Source organism: Acipenser ruthenus, chromosome 8 (genome assembly GCF_902713425.1).
Source record: "Acipenser ruthenus chromosome 8, fAciRut3.2 maternal haplotype, whole genome shotgun sequence".
In the NCBI taxonomy this organism is placed as follows: domain Eukaryota; kingdom Metazoa; phylum Chordata; class Actinopteri; order Acipenseriformes; family Acipenseridae; genus Acipenser; species Acipenser ruthenus.
Window position 1 is genome coordinate 44,688,553 of NC_081196.1, and position 24,481 is coordinate 44,713,033.

General features: G+C 38.9%; 1 protein-coding gene across 2 annotated transcripts in view; it reads right to left on the reverse strand.

Annotated features, from left to right (window-relative positions):
• LOC117406964 (fibroblast growth factor 14) overlaps nucleotides 1–24,481 on the reverse strand; it is a 214,184-nt gene that overhangs the window by 162,462 nt on the left and 27,241 nt on the right. Inside the window, exon 1 of one of the 2 annotated variants that reach the window (XM_034011451.3) lies at nucleotides 12,525–13,351. The exons of the other annotated variant lie outside the window; for it this stretch is intronic. Coding sequence (XP_033867342.1) covers nucleotides 12,525–12,732 — 208 coding nt within the window. The 5' untranslated portion in view covers nucleotides 12,733–13,351. Of the gene's footprint in view, nucleotides 1–12,524; nucleotides 13,352–24,481 lie in introns of those variants that run through there. 2 annotated transcript variants of the gene reach the window in all.

Below are 24,481 nucleotides of genomic sequence, written 5' to 3' on the forward strand. Positions count from 1 at the left end.
GGTCCATTTATTAATCGCGCGTCAGGCACGCCAGGAATAATTAATTTTCACACGCGCAGTTAATTTTATACGCGCTGTTTAAAAGTATTTTTTTTCACAGTCAAACGGGTTTAAATGGCCCTGCATATCAACAAAGCACACACTAGGCATCTCCAGCCCCTCCCCAGCCTTTTGTTTGCTATAGCGTTCAGCTGTGTAAGAAATAAATAATAATAATAATAATAGTCGTACATACCGATCGATCATCTCCAGATCACTCGTTTTATCACCAAACTCCTCAATAATGCGATCAAAGTCATTTTTTTATTACTATAACATCTGAAAAAAGCTCTGCAAATGTCCATGATAGTCTCAATGCGCTGACGCACTTAGCCAGCTTGTTTATTATGGACGCCCATTATCTGATACCTGATACCATGTATGACTATTCATGAAATACGCCTTTTTTTTTTTTTTTTTTTTTTTCCGACTTGTCTCGGCTCCTGTCGCTACCACTCGGCAATTGAATGGTTTTCTCGGCTTTTTCCGGAGAAAAAACGACTAAACACCCGTTTATTGCGTTGCTATAATGATGTCGGACCCAGTCCGACAAAGGACCTGTGAGGAATAATTGCAATGTCGGACCCAGTCCGACAATGGACCGCAAAGGGATAAACATATCCAGGTGTTAGAATGGCCAAGTCAAAGTCCAGACCTGAATCCAATCGAGAATCTGTGGAAAGAACTGAAAACTGCTGTTCACAAATGCTCTCCATCCAACCTCACTGAGCTCGAGCTGTTTTGCAAGGAGGAATGGGCAAAAATTTCAGTCTCTCGATGTGCAAAACTGATAGAGACATACCCCAAGCGACTTACAGCTGTAATCGCAGCAAAAGGTGGCGCTACAAAGTATTAACTTAAGGGGGCTGAATAATTTTGCACGCCCAATTTTTCAGTTTTTTATTTGTTAAAAAAGTTTGAAATATCCAATAAATTTCGTTCCACTTCATGATTGTATCCCACTTGTTGTTGATTCTTCACAAAAAATTACAGTTTCATATCTTTATGTTTGAAGCCTGAAATGTGGCAAAAGGTCGCAAAGTTCAAGGGGGCCGAATACTTTCGCAAGGCACTGTACATGTTTGGTATTTTCTCCTATCGAACCCTGTTTTATAAAGCAGTATGTACATAAAAGTTCACCTTCATCCTAGAAATAAGAATATAAGAACATAAGAACATAAGAAAGTTTACCAACGAGAGGAGGCCATTCAGCCCATCTTGCTCATTTGGTTGTTAGTAGCTTATTGATCCCAGAATCTCATCAAGCAGCTTCTTGAAGGATCCCAGGGTGTCAGCTTCAACAACATTACTGGGGAGTTGGTTCCATACCCTCACAATTCTCTGTGTAAAAAAGTGCCTCCTATTTTCTGTTCTGAATGCCCCTTTATCTAATCTCCATTTGTGTCCCCTGGGTCGACATTGTCTATACCTTTTAGGATTCTGAATGCTTGAATCAGATCACTGCATAGTCTTCTTTGTTCCAGACTGAATAGATTAAATTCATTTAGCCTGTCTGCATACGACATGCCTTTTAAACCCGGGATAATTCTGGTCGCTCTTCTTTGCACTCTTTCTAGAGCAGCAATATCTTTTTTGTAGCGAGGTGACCAGAACTGAACACAATATTCTAGGTGAGGTTTTACTAATGCATTGTAAAGTTTTAACATTACTTCCCTTGACTTAAATTCAACACTTCTCACAATATATCCGAGCATCTTGTTGGCCTTTTTTATAGCTTCCCCACATTGTCTAGATGAAGATGCCTGTCTTTGATTCTTTGTATATCATTGCTACCTTTACTAGAATTAGCTCACGACTGTAAAGATGTGTTGGCTGATCTAGTCTACACTACCCATGGAAGGTAACTGAAACTGATGAGCAGCTCCTGAATTGTACTCAAAGCACCTCAACACAAACAACATTTGAGTAATTGCAATAGGAACCACTCATTGCAAACATCAAAACAGGGACAATATAAAACTAATCTTAAATTGTTTAATACATTTAATGGCCGTTTTTCAGGTTACCAGTAGGTACATGAGTGAAATGTAAGCAAAAAGTACAGAATTTGGAAATTTGGGTCATTATTGTAATAAAATACCATCTAAAACTATACAGTATAAATGTACTCTCTTGGAAACTTTCATTGATTGTGACAGTGAAGTGTTAGAAGTGCTTCTACATGTTGAACATTTGGTACAGTGCATGCTTCTCACAGAATGCTCTTAAAATGATATTACTGTATGGCTAAAAACAAAAGCCCTGATTCAATATTTAACTGTTTTTGTCCCTTTTTATACCTGACTTTTTAATTGTTCAGACGTATTTTGGCAAGCACAACATTTAATATCATTTTAAGAGCAACAAAGAGTGCAGCACAAAAGTAAAGCGCAAAAGTATCTGCTAGTTACGCAGATTAGATGGTATACCATCAACCAAGATGAAGACTAGGAGCCCAGTGCTTGACTCCAGACGGCAACTTCCATTGACACTTTCCTGCTGGCAGCAATTAGGTAGATTGGCAGACAGCTGGTTTACAATAGATGTTAATTTCACCAAACTGTACCGCTGACAAGTACCGCAAATGGTACAAATGCCAGAGAAGTTAAGATTATCAGCTTTAACCATTAGACAGGCACTCTCTTTTTTATTTGCAGTTTCTAAGAAAAGTGGAATTCTGCTATTCGTGGCCTTGCTGGAGGAGCCCACTCAGAATAAGTAAAGGCTTATTTTATAACGAGGAGCCAAACTTACAATAGCTGGTTCTAACTGCAGGTTATCACGAACAAATAAAAACAGTTGAAGCTACTAATTTGCAAATGAATGCTAATTGTTAATCTTATTAAAATCAAACGCAACTAAACAATGAATGCCACAGTGGTTCACAGAATACAAAGGTATTTTTAACCTAGCCATTATTTTAATTGTAAAGGTTCTGTTCATCAAGCAACCTCAATAATTAAGTAAATACAGTCTATTTTCAGAGTACATTAACATGATTTATTTTTTACTTTATTTCACAACAGTGCTGACACTTATTCAGAAGTGAGAATTGCACACAGAAAAGCCTGATATCAGCACTATGCAGCTATGAAAATGTGGATACTTTTATTCTGTATTCTTCTGAAAGTTTTTAGACCAGCTGTGCAGGAAAAGCTCACAGCAGGAAATCAATCTTTCTACAGAGATGTGGGGATGATTTAATTATGAAAAATCTATAAACTGAGTGAATATAATAATATGAAAATATGCAGCTTAATTGCAGACTACCTTGGAGATTATGTCACTGATTTTAATCACTATGGAAACTCTGGTGCACACAAGTGGCAAATGAAGTTTAACACAATAGTAATGATGTTGAATACCAATTGCAGACAATCGTATCATGTTAGTACTGAAACCAGTGCTAGAATTGCAGGGGGCTACCTCACTTATTTGAAAAGCGCTTGGACGGGGGGGGGGGGGGGGGTCTAGAGCTTGGGGGGCAAGTGCTTTGGCCCCCTTAACAATAATACTGAATTGCCTTTACAGTTTACATGCTTTATATTTAAAATATTTGCTGCAAGTGGCGGGCGTTGTAGAAGTGAACACCGTTTTCTGCAGTGTACATCCTCTTACTAAAAACCAACCTGCTGTTTTAGCCGGCACGCAGTATGAATGTAGATGCAAACAGGAAGAGCGGGAGATTTGTTTTTTGGTTGTGGTTAAGACGTGGACATTTACATCAGGTGATAAAAACTGCTCCAAAAGAAGTTTGTAAGTTTTTTTTTTTTTTTTTTTTGGTTTTTTCTTAAATACCTACGTATTAATATAATTAACAGTTCAAGTAAAGTGACTATCAATACCATACAAAACAATGCTTGTTTCGTCATTCGTTTTTGTCTAATACTTCAGTTAGAAGGAAAGGTTCCTGTCACACACTTGCATTTGTAAGTGAGTTGAAATCCTTCTGATGTTTTCGCTTACTTCCTTTATGTTACAAAAAAATGTAATATACAAGAGATGTGCATTCTTACCTCAAGTACAAGTCCAGTAGTTTCCAAATAAAACTTCCAATGTAGCATGGCCCTGTTAAGAACCCTCGAAAGCTAGTGACGTGTGGGGGCAAGCCCATGTATTTAAGGCAGGAAACCCCAGACCGAAAACATGGTGGTGGTTGAAAGAAAGCACCTTCGATTGTTTTGTCCGTAGCTAGTATTCTTGGAAGGCAGACATAGAGAAAAGCGTTAACCTAGCTGCTGTGTTGAGACCTGTGTTTGAGGCTGGTGAGTATGCAGAGTTATTTAAAATGATTATTTGATTTTGTTGAGTACTCATATTTATAGTTGGGCCTTATCTTTTAAAGCTTGAGGGGGTGATAGCAGGATTGCGTAAGAGCCTCAACTAAACGCTGAGCAACTGGTGCGACTGGTATGTAGCAGTTTGTAGTTCTTTTTTTTTAAATGGGGGTTTTGTTCATTTTTAAACTTATTGCTGCTACGTTTTATATATTTCCAGGCATCTCATTTAGAGCCAATTCCCAATACACTCCCAATACATAGCTGAGCTGTTACCGATGCTCACAGAATTCACATTTAAAAAGCACTGAAGCAGGCCATCAAGTCTTTGACATGAAAAGCACTTTATCAATGGAAACCATTTACCACACATTCCAGTGTTGTAGACAGCATCAGCTTTTACTTTATTTGTGGGTGGGAGGGGGGTGGGGTTGATTTACTTTCAATTAAAATTGAGATCAATATATGTAACCCTTTAAACTAGTAAAACTATTTCTACTAATTATTATGAGCGTTCTAGGGATAGTTATCCATGCCAATTGACTGGGCTCTGTCCAGGGTTCTGAAATTATTTGGTCGTTTTTGGTAGTTAATGTAGTTATAAGCATGCGCTAAAGAGTAAGTAGCGGGGTTCCAAAATGTATAGTGTTACATGTCCCCATGTGTTGCTACAGCTGTTTAAATAATGTACCTGTAATTTTTATTTTCATTGTTAACATCCTGACAAATTTTTAAACATATAACTTTAAAGTCTGTTTCAAAGCTCTTTTCAAAATGTCCGCTCTAGTGCACTGGGGTTTGAGATCTGTCCTCTAAATCACTGCTGAAAAAGCAATTTAAAAAAAAGTGCTCTGGCTTTTCTGTTCCGTACCACATTATGGATCATTATTGCTGTGTTACCTGTTTGACAATGTGGCCAATATTATTATTATTTATTTCTTAGCAGACTTATAATTGTTTCAAGATATCACATTATTTTTACATACAATTACATTATTTTTTATACATTATTTTTTACATACAATTACCCATTTATACAGTTTGTTTTTTTTTACTGGAGCAATCTAGGTAAAGTACCTTGCTCAAGGGTACAGCAGCAGTGTCCCCCGCCTGGAATTGAACCCACGACCCTCCGGTCAAGAGTCCAGAGCCCAAACCACTACTCCACACTGCTGCCAATACTCCTTATACTCTCAGTGCACATTTTGAAAAGAGCTTTGAAATGTACTTTAAAGTTATAAATGTAAAAAGTTGTCAAGATGCTACAATGAAAAGAAAAATTACAGGTACATTATTTAAACAGTTGTAGCAACACCTGGAGACATGTAACTCTATATTTTTCAGAACCCCACTACTTACTCTTTGAACATTATTCCATCCCTCCTACCCCTAGATTGCACATCTTTACTTGTTCACTGCTCTTCAGTAATTGCTATACTCTAGATACTTAGCAATTACCTAGTGTTTGATATTTCAATGTTGTTTTTAAGGCTTGTATAAAGTTATTAGTACTAATATACATCTAAAGGTGCTATTGCATTTGAAAATTATACTGTAAATCATTTTAGCAACCCTGATTTTTATTTTCTTATTTATTGTTTTGAGATTTATTCCAGTTAATAACCTGATATAGAACAACAACACTTGATTAATGTAGCATATTTAACGCAATAAGAAAATAATTATTTAATGAAATCAGCAATATCGAGCACTTGAACCCATGAATGATTTATTACAACGACCAAAAAAATCTCAGGACCACCAACATTTGAAAGTAGGTTAACTCAACCAGGATCTGAGGTCATGAGCAAAATTCAGATTTGTGAAGAAGTAAACACACTTTATCAAAAATAGACTTTTGGTTAATAAAAAGAGTTAAAACATAAGCAATGCACCAGTTTCCTACAGTTTTTTGTTAATCACAAAAAGAACTAGGTTCATTGTTAAGGACATTGGGGGAAAAAAAGAGTTCATTTAGGAGGAATGTGCCCCCTGGAAAAAAGAAATACAAATTACAAGAACATTCTGCTATCATTCTAACTGTGTGAAGAGCATAAAACCCACAGCAATTTGTGCCCTGCAGTGACAGTGACATTATGATTTCAGGTGTATTACTGTATGTGTTCTGTATTCTTTGTATCGTGATAAGGAAAACAAAATTACACTCTGTGGAGGCTCTAGCTGAAAAGTCACGCCAGATATGTACAGTAGACAACATCTTGTAATAGAGGAAGGACTTGACCTATAATTAGTGTTTCATGTAGTGTTTACAATTGGATTTACCAACTTATCATCAGTCGCAACAGAAATCTGCACAGATTTTGCTCAGCGAGGTGAAAAATATAAATCTGCTGTACAATTTGAAGTTAAGAGAAATATGCAAACATAGACACACAATGCACCAATTTTGTTATTTTAAACTAGTAAGCCTTTTTATTTATATGAACAGTATTGATGTATGTGGCCAATACTATTTACTACCTTTAGTTAAAAGAACATTGTTCACCATCAGTAAAAATCCTCTCTTCCCCACACAAACCCTTAACCACCTTATTTGCATAAGCAGACTAAAAATGAAATAAATGTGGGCAATCTGACGAACTGTTTCTTTGTCATTTAAATGTATACTAATGGTGATGGAGATGGTACCATATCTGTTATTGATTGAAGTGTTGTGATAACCTTGGCACCTGATGACTAAATTTCAAGTAATAAAAAAGGTACAAATAAAAGCTGACTGAGTAAAATAAATGTTTATTTCAAATAAAGATTTTAAAAAAACCTGCAGATTTTCTTAAGTTGGCTTCTACTATTTCTTAGTTTTACTTTTAGATGGTTAATGACCCCAGCTTTAAAACATTAGCTTACATCCTACTAAAATAACTACATAATCACATGTTCCTTATTGCTGTGCCCCCCCACCCCCACTCTCCCCCCAAACCAAGTTACCTTGTGGGTAGTTTGGTGCTCTCGACACCTACTAATTCTGGGGGGGGGGGGAGGTTTAGCCAGAGGGGACACATCACAACAATTTAACATTCATGCAATTCATCGTTGGATATTAAAGATACAGCTGCATGCAGTGTGCTACTGCAGCAAGACAGATATTCAGCGCTCTGCTCGGTTACACTGTGCAAGGACAGAGGTTTATCTTTTTATCTTGAGTGCTTTGATTTTGTTAGGGGATTGAAGGGGTTAATAAAAAAAAGGAAATTCAATAGAGCATCCTTTTTGTTCATAAAACAAGTTTTAGCTTTGTGGGGTTTTTAACAGTGTTTTCTACAACTAAAATGCTCAATTCCAAATCTTACACCTGCTACAAAAACAATTATGATAAGTGTCAAGACATTTACCTACAATAAAACTGCACTAAGCATTTGCTATAAAGATAGTGTACTATATATGCTTTGTTATATAAGTATAAGGCATTCAGCTACAAGTTAATTGTGCTGAACCATACAGATCTTTGAGATTCTATCTGCTTTATAACTACATTTGCATTATTCTATTTGTAGGAAACCACCACATTTTGTGATCAATATGATTCTGTGCTAGGTAAGGAAGAAACAGTAAGTCACCATAATTTAACACTTAAGTTCACCTTGGTTACAAAACTGCTTACTATTTATCCTTGATGTCATTACAGTCAGCACAGCTTTATTGGGACGCCTCGGGAGAAGGAAAAATATCCTGAATAAGCGGCTGTCCCAATTAAACGAGAGGCAGGTGAGAAGACATTAGTCAGGCTTTTTTGTTTCTTAATGAAAAGAAAAAGAATGAAATCACATCACATTATGATTAAATGTTAAATACATAATATAAAATATGATTTTTTTATTCCTAAATAAAACAAATCGCTGTTTTTTATTTCTTATTTATGAAAAAGAATGAAATCACATCTTATCACAAGGCGAGGCACCTGCGATGTTGACACACCAACTTTCATTGCAACAGCAGCCTGAGAAACCACAGGAGACTCCTCCTTCTTCAAGAGTTCAACACGGTTTACACAATTTATGTGGTTTCACAATTTACATCACAGCGTAATCACGTTCTCACTGCACTGTGCTATGCAACCTGTCTTGCTCTGAAAAGTGATCTCTGTTCATTAACTGTATACCAATTGAACAAAGTGATGTCCCAGTTATGAATTAAATGAAAGTCTAACTTATCTAACTTCTGAAATAGTCTTTGAAATTCACAGTCAGCTGTTGACAAGTTAAGACCAAACAGTGAACCAAACCATAGTCATGGTTTAATGACAGAAGAGGAGCGACAAAACATAATTCAGAAGATGAATTTAAATGTAACTATTGACCCTTACTCAAACATTAAAACTGTTTTCTAAATTTCTGTCATGTTTCACATCTAATTTATCAATAAACAGCGACATGAAAACTGAAAAATGACAACTTCACAGGTAGTAATGTTTACCTTACCTAACCCCCCCTCCCCCCCAAAAAAACAGCCAATAAAATGTTAAATATAAAATCAACTAATGAGAAGCTTAAATAGTGTTATACTACATTTTAGAGAGGTGATGTAAGTATAGGCGCAGTGCAAATAATTGCGGATGCAAAAATCTAATTGCATTGCGGCCAGGCAATTATTTTGCACTGCGCTCTATGTACTGTAAGCTTAAGAGCAATGCAAATTACTCAACACAAACACAAACAATGATCCGCAATTATGATAATGAGGGTCTCAATGAGCGCATCGGTCTATTTAGTGGCCGCACTTGCAGAGTTAGGAGTACAGAGAGTAGTAGTTGCTGTATGACATTTGTGGAGCATGAAAATACAAAGCAAAAAAAAATATGTCAGAGGAGGAGTACCAAAGTCCTCTTGATGCAGGGAAAAAAATGAAAAGTTTTCTGAGAAAGAGCTGAGAGTCCTTACGGCTGAGGTCACGAAGCATGAAACACAGTTGTTTGGAAAAGTCTCAGCCAACATCAGTTATGCACGTATCCTTAGGAAATGATATGTATTGGCCTGCCCTTTTTAGCATGACATCCAGAAATGTGCCTAGCACTAGAATATGTGGATTGGGCTATCTCTCCAGACATTCCAACTGTGGTCTGAAAGGAACCAGAGGCTAAGTAGTGCAGAGAACACAGCACTTTCAAATGTGCAGGGATAGCTGTCCCTAAATTGACGCTGGGGTCTAGCTCATCCCTCAATTCAGCTATTAGGTCTAGGATGACCTGCAGAGTGAGTCGATAACGCTTTAGCACCACATCCTCCGGCATCCAAAAATAAAGTGACCCTGGGATTGAATATGTGGGGTCTTCTTCGTCTTGCCCGTCTCCGAACGTGTTCCTGTCTCTTCTCAACAAGAGCCAAGTGTCACCGCATCAGGAAGTGTACCACAGCAGCCATCCTGAAGCCAATGGCAGGTCTCTGTAGGCGTGTGCTTTTATACATCTTAGTTAATTGCTTCTACTATTGTTTGCACCTTGTAAGAAGAGGAGTAAAGTTTTTGGAGGGTCAGCAATTGCCTAAGTACAAAGCAAAATCCTTACATCACATTATAATGTTTAGTATCGAGATCCCGTCCAATTCCATGCTCTTTTCTTCATTTGATTGCATTTCAATATCATTTTAATGGATTCATGATGGCAAAGTGCAAATTTGATAGCAGGTGCAGAACGCCAGGTGAACACCATTCTTTACATATGCCGCATTTTTAGCAACTGGTAAAATCAAACATTATGGCTGCCAAACACGATTTACAGTAGCATTATGGGGGTTTTGCACCCACAAATCACTTTCCGTGAATCCTTACATCACCCCATATATTTCATAATTTAAAGCTCCAATTTCCCCCGATCAATACGATCGATTAAGCCCGATACACAGAATTCAGGAGCTATTTAATAGAATTTGATATTCATGAAACTATGTTGGCTTCTTTTACACTTTAGGAAAATCTTGTGTATAACAAACTTTATTTTTTTACTCATAATTGTTTTATACATATAAATATTCTTTAAATAACTCATTAGTTATAGATTTGTGATTACAGCCCTTTGATGTTTATTTTACTACATTCTTTAATAATTTAGTCTGTTTTGCAGTGCGCAGAAAGCAGAACGTTTCTTTAAGATCGTTTTTGGAAATAGAAGGTAATCTTTCTCCACTCTAAAAACCTGTTTGTCGACGCTATTTGCAGCAGAGCTATTGAGCTCAGCGAGAAAAACAGCATTGGGAACAACTTTTTTTTTTTTTTGTATTCTGGGACACCACATAAACGTATAAGACATTTTTACTGCATTCTTTAATGCAAACATACAATGGCTACATAAATCTTTGAACTTGATTTTAAATCGCAAAGAAGGGCTGCTATGAGAGCATAGGCCTCCGCACCCAGATGATGACAGCAATGTGGAGCAGTACATGCATGCCACTGTACATCTAACTGGTTGGAAGCTGAGAAGGCTGCAGGCTAAATGATGCGAATCAATGAAATGCACAGCTCACTACAAAACACCAAACTTAAAACTTAACTTAATACACAGTCTTTTAGGCTTTGTATGTTATATCGATGCGATGTGTATATCAATCTAAAAATCTATTCCTTTTATATGTCTGTGCAGTAAATGTCCTTAATTATACACATCTTCAGAAAATGTAATAGATATACAAACGTTCATGTTTTTCATGGGAATGTTTTAAAATATATTTTCAAAATAGTACAAAGTCTTTTAAAGAACTGCTCACTACTTGACTACTGTTAAGGTAATCCAATGGTCTCATCAGTGTCAAAACGTGTTACTCTGAGGGGTTGCTGTTTCATTGTTACAATGCCCCCACTGCACATATTGGCAACAGTAAACAAATGACGCACTGTATACACGATTTGCAACAACGTCTCCCGAGAGTGCTACTTTGATTCTTGAAGTTGGTGTTGTGCTGCAGCACATTTCTTCAAAGGGGAGGTCCTAAACGAAATGCAGACTGTAGCTTCAACAGGACGCTCGCTTCCTTCAACATTCTTCTCACCATCATTTGCGCGAGATGTAACCCTTAGTATTTTATTCAAAATGTGAACGCTGTTGAGTGGGCTGGAATTCTAATGGTTCTGCTCGTCAATCATGGGGCATCAGCAAGGCAAAAGAGCTATGATCTACTACACTGCAGTGCCAGCGTCAGTAAAAAAAAAAAAAAAAAGCAGGGGCTTTTCTAGCCTTTATTATGACTGCCACAACCACATCAACTTTAAGTCACATTAGGCTTCTGTAACAACCAGTAAAAACCATCACCAGTGAAAAACATACCTGTTGTGTTTTCTTTTTCATTGACGCAACATGTCTGAGACAAACAAAAACAAGCCTCTCACAAAGCATGAAATGAAGAAATATTCACTTAAACGCAACCGATTCCCACACGTTTGACGTTTCATATACAAGAGCAAATTAAGAAAGAGACTTGGACGGAGCAACAACCACTGACAATTATATTGATAGTGTTATCAAGCTAGATATTTGCACTTGAAAAAAAAAAAGATATGGTGCTGACACAATTCGTTTAAATGTGAAAAACTGTATGCGCTAGTTTAATAAATAAATAAATAAATAAATAAATAAATAAATAAATAAAAGCATATCCCGGGGCACAACCAAGAGCACTAAAGATTCCACTGCTCGGATAGGTGGCTCGTTTTATTTTCACATTACCTACACTATTTATTATTTACTGTATGGAAACATTACAAAAATCTGAGAAATGCAGTCAGATACATTAGAAAACGGCGATCTATTAGGAACCAAAAAGTGTTGCAGAAAAATGCTGCTGCAGCAAACCAAGAATGAAGCCCTGAAACAGCGCCATAAAACAAAGCAACATATCACTTTTTATCGTAACAATGCCACAGTTATATATATATATATATATATATATATATATATATATATATATATATATATATATATATATATATATATATATATATATAATAAGATACGATAAAGCTCCATCATAAAAAGTTTCCAGACATTACGGTCATCTTGCTCTATGGTGCAGAATTTTCTGGTGGTGCTGAATACTGTGGTTTGCCGGTCTCGCAAGCAAGCAGTGCTGCACAACTTATTCCCTCGTTCCAATGCATTTACGTGCTGCACAAATATGATTGCAGATCCAACAACAGCGATATGAACAATGTATAAACACAGTGCAGGCATTGAAAAATAAGTAACGCACTATGGCTTACCGCTTTGGCTCTTTGTTTTCTTAAGACTCTTGCCACAAAGACACTGCAGCATATGCGATCCTTTGCTGAAAATGTTCCAAAGAAACCACATTGATTTGGGCGAAAAGCAATCCAGCAGTTTAGACACCCTGGGTACGAAGAGATCCTTGCGGTTGCATAATAATATACAGGGATCAGTTCTCCTGGTCAGGGGCACCGATTTTACCATAGAAACAAAATATTATATTCCAGTCTTCTCCCGTTTTCGTTCACGTGGCTCGGTATTTTCTTTGAGACTTCTGAATGAAGGTATTTTTTTTTCCGTCAGGAGAAATAATGTTCCCTCTGTAAACACCAGGCAGTCAGTACAAAAAAAAATAATCAGTAGGTTTCATATGCTGCACAAGAAGCAAGGTACGAGGCGTAAACAACCAGAACTAAATCGAAAACAGTAAAACACAGATGATTTCCAAAGAGAAAATCATTGCCTATTAGTTGATCACTAGTATGAAGAAGGGTGGATCTGCAGAGCATCAAAAGCCAACAGAGGATTCATCCTATAGAAAGACTGCAACGGTAGCCCCAACAGAACAACACATAGCAAAATCAAGTCTGTTCACTTTAATGTTCACCATTAAAGCCGCTTATTGCCGAGATCAATGTCCACTAATCTCCTGTTTCATTCTTATAAAAAGGCAGCTCTCAGCCTCACCCGGATTTGTTTTTTTTAGCAGTATCTCCTAATTGGCTTTTACCAATTAACCGCTTTCTCTTTCTAAAAGTACAGTGGATCCAGGAAATATTTGCATCTATTTCTCTCCTGCTTGGGTCTGTGTGTTAGAAAATAGATGGGGAGGAGGAGGGGTTGAATTGAAAGATTGGCTTTCCATTACGTAGACACGTGGTTTGAACACCGTCACAAATGAGACGTTTTCAGGATTTCAAGAGAGAAATACAAAAGATTGTTTCAGGATTCCTTCCAAAGGATGAGAGGCTCAGGAATGAGACCGATTACTTCAAAATCTACGCTTGCAAGACACTACTAGAAAAAAAAAGATGTAGCCTTGCATTCATGGCTCCAGCTGCTGCCTTTTTTTAATATTATTGTAATACTGGTGCAGTCAATGTGTTCGCCGCATCAATCCTCATTTCATAGCGAGATCACTGAAGTGTGTTTTAATGTCGAATGGGATCTGAAACTAGAACTAGTAAACTGCAGTTTTAGGAAACCTGCAAACTTTTTTTTAACAGACGTTATTGAATGAATTCATAATATTGGGGTGCTTGGAAGCTATCTGTCTTGCATCTTTACATACAGTACATCTAGACAACCACTTGTCAGATTTTGATGAAACGTGCCAAGAACCTTATTAAAGGTGGGTTTTCATGAAATGCAATTAGTTCGAAGTGTAGCACATTTCCAATTTTTAAACACACACACGCACGCGCACACGAACGCACGCCTCTCTGTGTGTGAGAGAGTGTGCTTAATTGGGTGGTACGTCTTTCACAGAGCCTACCCGAACCGATAATGGACGCGTCTCAATGCTAATTTTCATGACAGTAGGGTAACAATGCAGTCATCACTTGGACACATGTGAAAATAACTAAGGTAATCAAGCAACAGCCTTGGGGTTGGTCTTGGAGAACACCCTAATGTGGAAAAGCTCTGATAAATGCAGGAGCATAACCACCACCAACTCCGCCCTGGATTTTAGATCATTTCTGCAGTCTATTATGTTCTGAAGATCAGTCTCCCAAGGGCCAGTTGCTTTAGTCACTGTTGCTCCTGGCTACTCTGTTTATGTATTGCTGGTCTCATGTTATCATCCTTCATCCATAATAAGAGTCAAGAGGCACCATTATTGTGTTGATGCCTGAATTTGCTGGGTTATCTCAGGAAATTCTTAGTATCTGCTTGTTCTCTGTAGTTACAGTACGTACAGGGATTCTTTATATAAGAACATAAGAACATAAGAAAGTTTACAAACGAGAGGAGGCCATTCAACCCATCTTGCTCGTTTGGTTGTTAGTAGCTTATTGATCCCAGAATCTCATCAAGCAGCTTCTTGAAGGACCCCAGGGTGTCCGCTTCAACAACATTAAGTATATACTACCCTTATTTTAGGTAAGGAGTGATATATCAGCAAAGAGTGAGACACAGACATCTGAAATGTCCTTGTATGAGATGGCTTTACAGCAGTCATTTTCTAGCTATTAAAATATATTTTCTCATTTAACTATATATTATAACACAAATATATAGTATAGGAAGCTGTGTAAGATACAAGCTGATTTTCATCCACTCTTAGGTTTGAAAGGAGGTATACAAAGTGTTTGTTTTGGCATGTTTTGACATGTACGCAAAAGGTTTAAATAATATATTTTTTATTTTATATCAGGACATCTCGGACAAAAGCCCTTCTTCAGCTGCATAGGAATAAAAGTAAAGTTGAAGAAGGGCTTTTGTCCGAAACTTCCTGAAATAAAACAATTAAAAAACACATAAAAAAGATAAATAAAAATAACACATAAAAAAAGACAGGTCAAAACCTAGATTTCAAAGAAACGTTCTGTTATGGAACTACTTTGTTAGCTACAAAAATGAACAAGTTTCAATAAACAGGGAAAAAACTACCTCCGTAGTTAATATACATTTTTTGTCAGTCACTTGTTGGCAATATTCCCTTGTTATTTGATTCAATATATATATAAAACTGTTCTCTATGTCTGTACCTTTTCACTTTCACACACGTGTAAAGGAATCAACACTATAATATTAATATGATGTGTTTTACATGTAGAATAAATGAAACTCAAATAGTATTGTGTTAAAAGGGCTCATGTCATATAATTGCTGTTGAAATAGAGAGAGTCTGTGAAGGGGATGTTTTGTTGGTGCATTACACTGCTGTCAATCAGTCGTAATTCTCAGTTCTTATCATAGCCATAAATTACTAGCCAGAACTGTGAATTGTGTTTTCTTTTTGAACGGGCTGACGATGGGTTACAGAGGCTAAGCATATAATAGGTGGTACTGAGGAAAACATTGTAGTGACAGCCGGTTTTTGATTAATCAGCTAGGTAACCTCCAGCCTGGGATTTTGTAGCACATGTCTGACATTGTCGTTTACTGTAAGTTTAATGTGTCATTTAAAAGTCCCTGGGAAATGTATACAGAGGTACAAAGTAGACCCCACATTTCACAAGGCTTTTCATTTGAAGTCCCAAACTAATCCCTTAGGTCTTTATCTATAGATAGCAGTGACCATGCTTGCACCTTTCAGCGTTTTATTTTGCAGGAATAACTGGCCTATTTATTTTAAGGTTTCAAATCTAGCACTTTCCTGGATAACATCTGTAATATTTTCAAGGATGTCAGGCCCATGGTTCTGCTTTCAATAAGAATTCATTTAAAAAAAGACAACCATAGGGCCCTGCATGTTTGGTCTTCTGTCCACAAGCTTCATTTTCTGCATGGAAAATACATTATTGCTTGTTAGGTTTTTTTTGTTTTTTTTTAATGCCATTCATTTAGGGGATATATGTTTGGCAGCAGTTTTCAATTTTCCTATCACTGGTAAAGATTTGTAGGACTTAAATACAAATTCATGAATAAAAGCATGTTTCATGTACAATATTAATGATCTTATATTGAAAATGTACATAGTTATATGGGTTATATAAAGATAAATTATTTAGATAAATTGTTTGTTGTGGCAGTGTATATTGTGCTTATTCGTGTAAATGTGGCCATTTGTTTACGTCATAAAATATTCTAGCAGTAGTTTTTAGTCGGGTGACAGGTATGGGTGTTGATGTCAGGCTATTTTGTTTTGAAGGTTTGACATTTATCATTTGTTCAGTGAAATGGAACATTTTTAAAGGCATTAAATAAATCATTCTGCCCCCTTAAATGGGAACCAAGGGAAGGTGAATGTTTGCCATAATAGATTTCTAGAAATGACTCTGTCACTACAAGTAAGACCGTCCACATAGAAACTGACATTTCTATCGTGTCTAAAATGTGGTGGCGTTGTCATTTGTAACATCCATCTCTCCAACCCCAGCCACTCTGCTGGATTCCTCCCTCTCCTGCACTCCTTCGACTTCTGTCTCTCTCCGTCCCCTCCTACCCACAAAGCTGGCCGTCAACTGGACCTCACCTTCTCCAGGGCCTGCTGCCCCTCCACCCTCTCTGTCACCCCCCTGGACCTCTCTGATCACTATTTCATCTCTTTTTCTCTGTCTCTCCCCCCTCTCCCTGCTCCTCCCACCCCCACTGTCACCTCTCGCCGTAACCTCCGCTCTCTCTCCCCCTCTGTCCTTGCCTCCACTGCTCTCTCTCACCTCCCTCCTATCGACTCCTTTTCACAACTCTCCGTAGACTCTGCTACCTCCACCCTCTTCTCCTCACTCACCTCCTCCCTCGACTCCCTCTGTCCCCTCACCTCCCGTCCTGCTCGCCCCTCCCCTCCCCATCCCTGGCTCTCCTCTGCGCTCCGCTCGGCAAGAATCGCACTGCGATCTGCTGAAAAGAAATGGAAGAGAACCAAACTCCCTGCTGCCCTAGACCTTTACCGCACTCTCCTCTCCTCCTTCTCCTCTACTCTCTCCTCTGCTAAATGTGCTTATTTCCAATCTGTAATCCAATCCTCCACTAACAACCCTCGTAAACTATTCTCTACCTTCTCCTCCCTCCTTAACCCTCCCCCCCTCCTCCTCCCTCCTCTATCTCCCCTGATGACTTTGCCTCCTTCTTCTCTTCTAAAATTTCAGATATCCGCAAACTCTTTAACACCTCTCCCTCCCCCGCACCCCCTCCCGCTCCAACTCCTACACCCACTGCAACCCCTACTAACTCACCCTCCTTCTCCACCTTCTTGCCCCTCTCAGACTCTGACCTCTCCTCCCTGCTCCAGGGTCACAAACCCACCACGTGTGCCTTGGACCCCCTCCCCACTCACCTCTTTCAAGCTGCTGCTCCTGCTCTACTCCCCTTCATCTCCTCCCTCCTCAACACCTCTCTACTTTCTGGTATCTTCCCCTCTGCCTTCAAAAAAGCCTCGATCACTCCCCTCCTCAAAAAACCTACCCTCGACCCCACCTCCCTCCAGAGCTACCGTCCTGTCTCCCTCCTACCCTTCCTCTCCAAAACCCTCGAGCGGACTGTACACCACCAGCTCTCTGCTTTCCTGTCCAACCACTCTCTGCTTGACCCTCTCCAATCTGGCTTCCGCTCTGCTCACTCTACTGAAACCGCCCTCCTGTCTGTCACCAACTCACTTAAATGTGCCCGAGCTGCCTCTCTCTCCTCTGTCCTAATTCTCCTCGACCTCTCTGCTGCCTTTGACACTGTTGATCACTCTATTCTACTATCATCTCTTGCTGACCTGGGGATCTCTGGCACTGCTCTGGCCTGGTTCTCCTCCTACCTCTCCAACCGCACTTACCAGGTAACCTGGCGTGGAGCAACCTCCACACCTCACCCTCTCTTAACTGGAGTCCCCCAAGGGTCAGTCTTGGGTCCTCTCCTGTTCTCTCTCTACACCCGCTCCCTGGGCCCCCTCATCGCATCCTATGGTTTCTCATACCATTTCTATGCTGATGATGCTCAGATTTTCCTCTCCTTCCCCACCTCTGACTCCACCATCTCCTCCCGTATCTCTACCTGTCTGTCTGCTATTTCCTCCTGGATGCACTCGCATCACCTCAAACTCAACCTCTCTAAATCTGACCTCCTTTTCTTTCCCTCCTCCCCCTCCTCTGATCTCTCCATCTCTGTTCCTCTGGAATCTACCACACTCTCTCCCTCTTCCTCAGCTAAGAACCTTGGAGTCACCCTGGACCCCTGCCTCTCTTATTCCCAGCACATCTCCACTCTGGCACGCACTTGCCGATTCTTCCTGAGCAACATCCGAAGAATCCGACCCTTCCTCACCAACTATGCTACCCAGCTCCTGGTCCAGGCCCTGGTACTCTCCCGCCTAGACTACTGCAACTCCCTCCTGGCTGGCCTCCCTGCGTCCGCCACCCGTCCGCTCCAGCTCATCCAGAACTCTGCTGCCCGCCTAGTGTTCTCTCTGCCTCGCTTCGCCCACGCTACTCCACTACTCCGCTCGCTCCACTGGCTCCCGATCACCGCTCGCATCCAGTTCAAGACTCTTGTACTAGCCTACAGATGCCTTGACCAGTCTGCACCCAGCTACCTCCAGACCCTCATCTCTCCCTACACCCCCACTCGACCTCTCCGCTCCGCCTGCACTAGAAGACTAGCTCTACCACCGCTACGCTCCCCTGCCTCCAAAGCCCGCTCCTTCTCCACCCTTGCTCCGCAGTGGTGGAATGACCTTCCTACAGATGTCAGGACTGCCCAGTCCCTGACCACATTCCGGCGCCTCCTTAAGACTCACCTCTTCAAAGAGCACCTGTAGAACTCCTCTGTTTGTATCCTGGGACACTATCACCCTTCATGTAAATGTGCTTTATTTTGCTCTTATCAGCCCCTATTTCACTGCATTTAATCCTGTACTTCAGAATACTGTAATCTGCCAAGTTTTTAACCTGTAGTACTTTGTATTTAATCACATCCTGATGTAACTATCACTATTTAATCATATCCTGATGTAACTATCACTATTACCTGCTGTATTATTGAATTGTGGTTTGTCAAACTTGTACTTTACTTGTTTTATTGTATTTCTTGCTCTTATTGTATTACTTGTATTGTAACGCTTGAAATGTTTTTGCTTACGATTGTAAGTCGCCCTGGATAAGGGCGTCTGCTAAGAAACAAATAATAATAATAATAATAATAACACATAATTCATGGGGTGGGAACCACAGCTGCAAGAGGAAAGGAGTGTTTTGCAACTTGGGATTCGAGACTCGGCCTCTAGAGCAGGGGAGAGAGAAAAGGATGGGCCAGACTCCAACCGAGAGAGCCTTCCCTATGGAGTCGAGTCTAGCGCTAATGTCCTCTGACTTCCTCTGACTTCTCAAAGAGTCGTTATAGGCTTGGCCTCGCGACTGGGTCCCAGTTAGCAACCGCGGTCGACCCTCAGAGAACGGAACGGCTCATACGAAGCTTTGACATAAGGAAGAAAAGAATCTGAAAGACCACAAATAATTGTTAGTTATGGGACTCGAGCACTAAGAGTAAGAGGGCCATGTCCCAGGAGGGTAAAGGAGGAAGTAAGACAGAGCCTTCTTTCTTGAGGCAAGATATATAGCGCATGAGCTGCGAAAGAATAGTGTGGCCGGTGGTCCCCTCTGACCACACGAAGAACCTGCAGAGTTACTGGAACTCCAGGTCAGGGAAGTGAGACTCACTACCCCACCAGCGGGGACCAACACAGAGGCACGCGGCATATGAAAAAGTGAGGAGGAGGAGGGAGGAGGAGGGAAAAAGCAAAACGCAAAAGAAAGAGCTGATCTGTGACTGTGATTAAATAGGGAGTCAATGATGACAGACAGGTGAAATTAGTCAATGATGACAGGCAGGTGAAATTAGTCAATGATGACAGGCAGGTGAAATTAGGAAATAGCAAAGCCCTGGTTCACACCCACTGCAGAATTTCAAAAGTTAACATCAATATGAGAGAAATTCACAGCAGAAATGAATTGTATTAAAGATCAACACAAACAATGTTAGGGGTGTTTCTCAATGGTTCTTGACATTTTCAAGGTAAAGGGGATACAGTCAAGGATTTCTTAAGACATAAACCCATAGTAAATTTGACCTGTTGTACAGTATACAGTAAACACATTATTAAACACATGCAACCTAAACACGTCAATTTTTTTTATTATTTTGTGGGCAGTAGTGTGGAGAAGTGGTCAGGGCTCTGGACTGGAGGGTCGTGGATTCAATTCCAGGTGGGGGACACTGCTGCTGTACCCTTGAGCAAGGTACTTTACCTAGATTGCTCCAGTAAAAACCCAGCTGTATAAATGGGTAATTGTATGTAAAAATAATGTCATTGTTTGTAAAACTAATGTGATATCTTGTAACAATTGTAAGTCACCCTGGATAAGGGTGTCTGCTAAGAAATAAATAATAATAATACATGCTGATATATATGCTGTTCTACTGAAAGCATACAGTTTTCAAGGCTGGACAGAACTGACATGGAGGATTAATAATCAAATATCACAGGGGTGTTCATGCAAACATTATAGCCAGTTCAAAACAATCCCGTAACTCCTGACCACGTTGCAGTTTTGAATAAGATGACTGATAGAAAAGACAAAAATAAATAGTGGAATAATCTTTTTAGTCTGCACCTACTGTAGCACAGCTATTAAAAATTCAAATCATGCATCAATTTAGGATTGACTTAACAGTAACTGCAGATAAACATGAGAAAGTTTGTGCAATTCTGAACGAGCGCAACAATCAGCCCTTTTTTAAAGATTTTCTAATCACAGAAGTGCGTCCCTTGGTTACAATGCAACTTTGAATGGTGAGGAGGAGGGAATCGTTTTCTCTCTTCAGACAAAAAACCAAACAGACTTCCCATCAACAATCTGTAAAACATTTTGGTTTTACTGTACATTTTTAAATAAAAATGACAACTTAGTTTGATTTGAATGAGTTATTAACTCAATTCTACATTGTGAATATACAGTTTATTTAGAAGGAATAATTTCCACAGACCCATTGCTAAAAAAGAACTACACAAGGTTTGTAAAATAGTAAACTCCTCTATATTTTTTTTACATAAGATCATAAGAAAATGTAAGAGCGACCGGAAGCCATTCGGCCCATCTAATCGTGTCCACTTCCTAGTAGCTGATCTTATTGGATCCAAGTGATTCTGCCTGCACAGCATGACTAAGTAGCCCATTCCATACCCTGACCACTCTATGTGTGAAGAAGTGTCTCCTTCCATCTGTCCCAAGTCTATCTCAACTTAATTTTCACCTGTGTCCTCTGGTTCTGGTTTCTGTACTGCACTTGGTTTAGGGCATTGGTTAGGGTTAACTCGCCAGCTCCTTTTAAGATTTTAAAGACTTCAGTTATGTCAATGCTAATTCTTCTTTATTCCAGGCGAAATAGATGCAGTTTGTTCAGCCTATCATCAGAGGTAATTTCTTTAAACAGTGGGATTAGTCCAGTTACTCTTCATTGGACCCTTTCCAGGGCACTTTTGCTCTGCAGTTACCAGAACTGGACGCAGTATTCTAAGTGCAGTCTCACCATTGCATTATACAACCTCATCATAACTTCCTTGGATTTGTGCTCTAAACTTCTGGCTATATACACAAACATTCTGTTTGTCTTTTTGATTGCTTTCACGCACTGTCTTCTTGCTGACAGCGATGAGACTATTACAACATCAAGATCTTTCTCTTGGTGAGCCTGTTTTAGGTCTCTCATTTGATATTTCGATCTACATTTTTGTGATGTAACACTTTACATTTCTTGACATTCAGTTTCATTTGCCACATTTCCGTCCAGCTCTGTAGGCATTCTAAATCTTTTTGGATTTCCTGGGTGAATAAAAGCTTGCTAATTATTCCCCGGTCTAAGGCATTGATGTAGATAAGAAACCACAGGGGTCCAAGCACAGAACCCTGCGACACCCCACTGAGTACATGGCCCCAGCTATAGGTGTCCCTTCTTACAATACTCTTTGCTTCCTGTGTTTTACCCAGTTATGTATGACACATTTAAACACAAAAATGGGAAACTAAAGGAATAAAAATCAGTGCATTTCAAAATGCACTTTGTTCTGCGGCAGAGAGAGCAATATAGGTTCCACACTTTGTAGATTTACTAGTATCAGTGTGAAATACATAGTAATGAGCATGATATAATAATGCATTTGTGTAAATTGTATACAGTGATAAGATTTCCGTGTATACAGTGTTGTGGTGGATTTAATGCATACAAATGTTGGTTTGGTTAAAAACAAGGCACTATTCACAACAAGCACCAGTTTACATATAAAATGACTGGAATAAGACTTTTCATATAAACTGGTACTGGAATTTAGTGTTATGGATATACATATATACTGTATATGGAATGGGAGTATAACTGAAGATCCTCCTGATATTAAACATTTTCACAAACAATACCCTTTAAAGTTACTACAAATCCCATTTCTACCACAAACAAACAAAAAAAATCTACAAAGTTTCATTTTAAATTGCCAGTCTCTGATTGAGATGTTTACAAGAACAGAAAACGTGTTGCACTGCTACACCTCTTTGATATTTTTACTGAATTAAAAATAATCAATGTCTCCCTTTGGACAGGCCACAGTTGTTTTAAAATCCAATTGAAAATCTTGTGGCAAAAACAACAGCAGCTGATAACAAAGAACGAAGAACTAATACAATTAAATGAAATGACATTTCATCTGATTCCATTAAAAACCTTTTACATCCAGGGGCAGACAAAGTTATAATGGGGTAATCAGATAACAGGTGACCCAGCAAACATTGATAGACCTGTTATTTACATGTTAAAGAAACAATGACTACCAGACAAGCAGTACTTGCTGGTATACCATACTACAATACAGTGTTTGCTCTGTCCCTCACATAAAGATGGAGATACTAACATCCTGTATAATATATATATATATATATATATATATATATATATATATATATATATATATATATATATATATATATATATATATATACTGCAGTGATAGAAAACTATAAGAATGTATGTAAAAATCAATTCTATTTAGAGCTTTTGATTTTGCAGAATGGAATAATATTTTTGCAGTCTGATGTTTCGGTAATACCTTAAAGGAAATAAGTTGTGGTGCCTTTTGTTCACATGTCATTGGTTGTTAGTAGTAAATGATAGTTATTACTGTAGGTTGGTGGGTGAAAAATGGACAAATGATTTGACAGTGGGAACTCAGGTTGCCTTTAGTCCTCTTGATTGGCAAGTGGGTAGCAACGAGGCAGCATCATTTGAAATTGGGTAGAAAAACAAGAGTACAATTGAAAAACTAGCCAGTTTTGGTGATGCACGCCGGTACTCACTCATTACTTCGCTAGCTGACTTACGCATTAAAAATCATTAAATATCAGGAGCAGTGACTTAATTAAGGGTCCCATATGCAATAAAGCACTGTCTATTAAATGTACAAGTTGTCATCAATGCGACCTACCCGTGACTCAGAATCTGAGAATGATCAAATCATGAAATAACAAGGAAGCACTGTACTTGGCTAATATTTGCTATAGACAAGATGTTTAGTTGAATTGACTATGAATTGACAGATGTCACTATCTTTACAAGCCTTAAACGTCCATGGAGCAGTACAGTTTCACACTTTCCCTGGGAATGTCTATGTAGTTTAAATCCTTGAAAACATTCTGGCAGAGCAAGAACCACTACAGCCTACTGGGGCTTTCTAAGCCAGACTGCTTATTGATCTGTTTTTATGTAATGCATCATTACACCCTTGAGGATATCATTTGACAGTTTTGTCGGGCATCATTAAAATACTCCTTTTTGATTGCCCTGGCCTTGAATGCAGAAGGCTGCAATGACACTTACCAGTGACCTGTAACTGCATTTTGGTAACCCCTGTTTTTGCTTGATCAAAGAAAATGAAGCACCTCTTATTGAACGGCATGATGAATAAATATCAAGTCCTACTTTGGGCACAATCTTGGCACAATCATACTCCATCTACCAAAACCCTTAATAAGGTCAAATGTTCATGGGTAATGCACTTTAGGGTATTTCACTGTTTCCTTTTTTTCCTATAACATTTTATAAGTAGGGCATATAAAAATACAATTTTGAATAAAATGTGAATTTATGTTCTACTTTGAGATAATACATTTGCTTTCCTAGCTAACAGAGCCTGAAGATAGCATTTAAACCCTCTGCTGCAAGAAGGTTTTGTCAAAGCTTGCCAATACAACTAAAACTGCTTTTGGGAAAGAACATAATATGTAAACAAACTGGTTAAACTAGGGGCTAAAGAGACTAT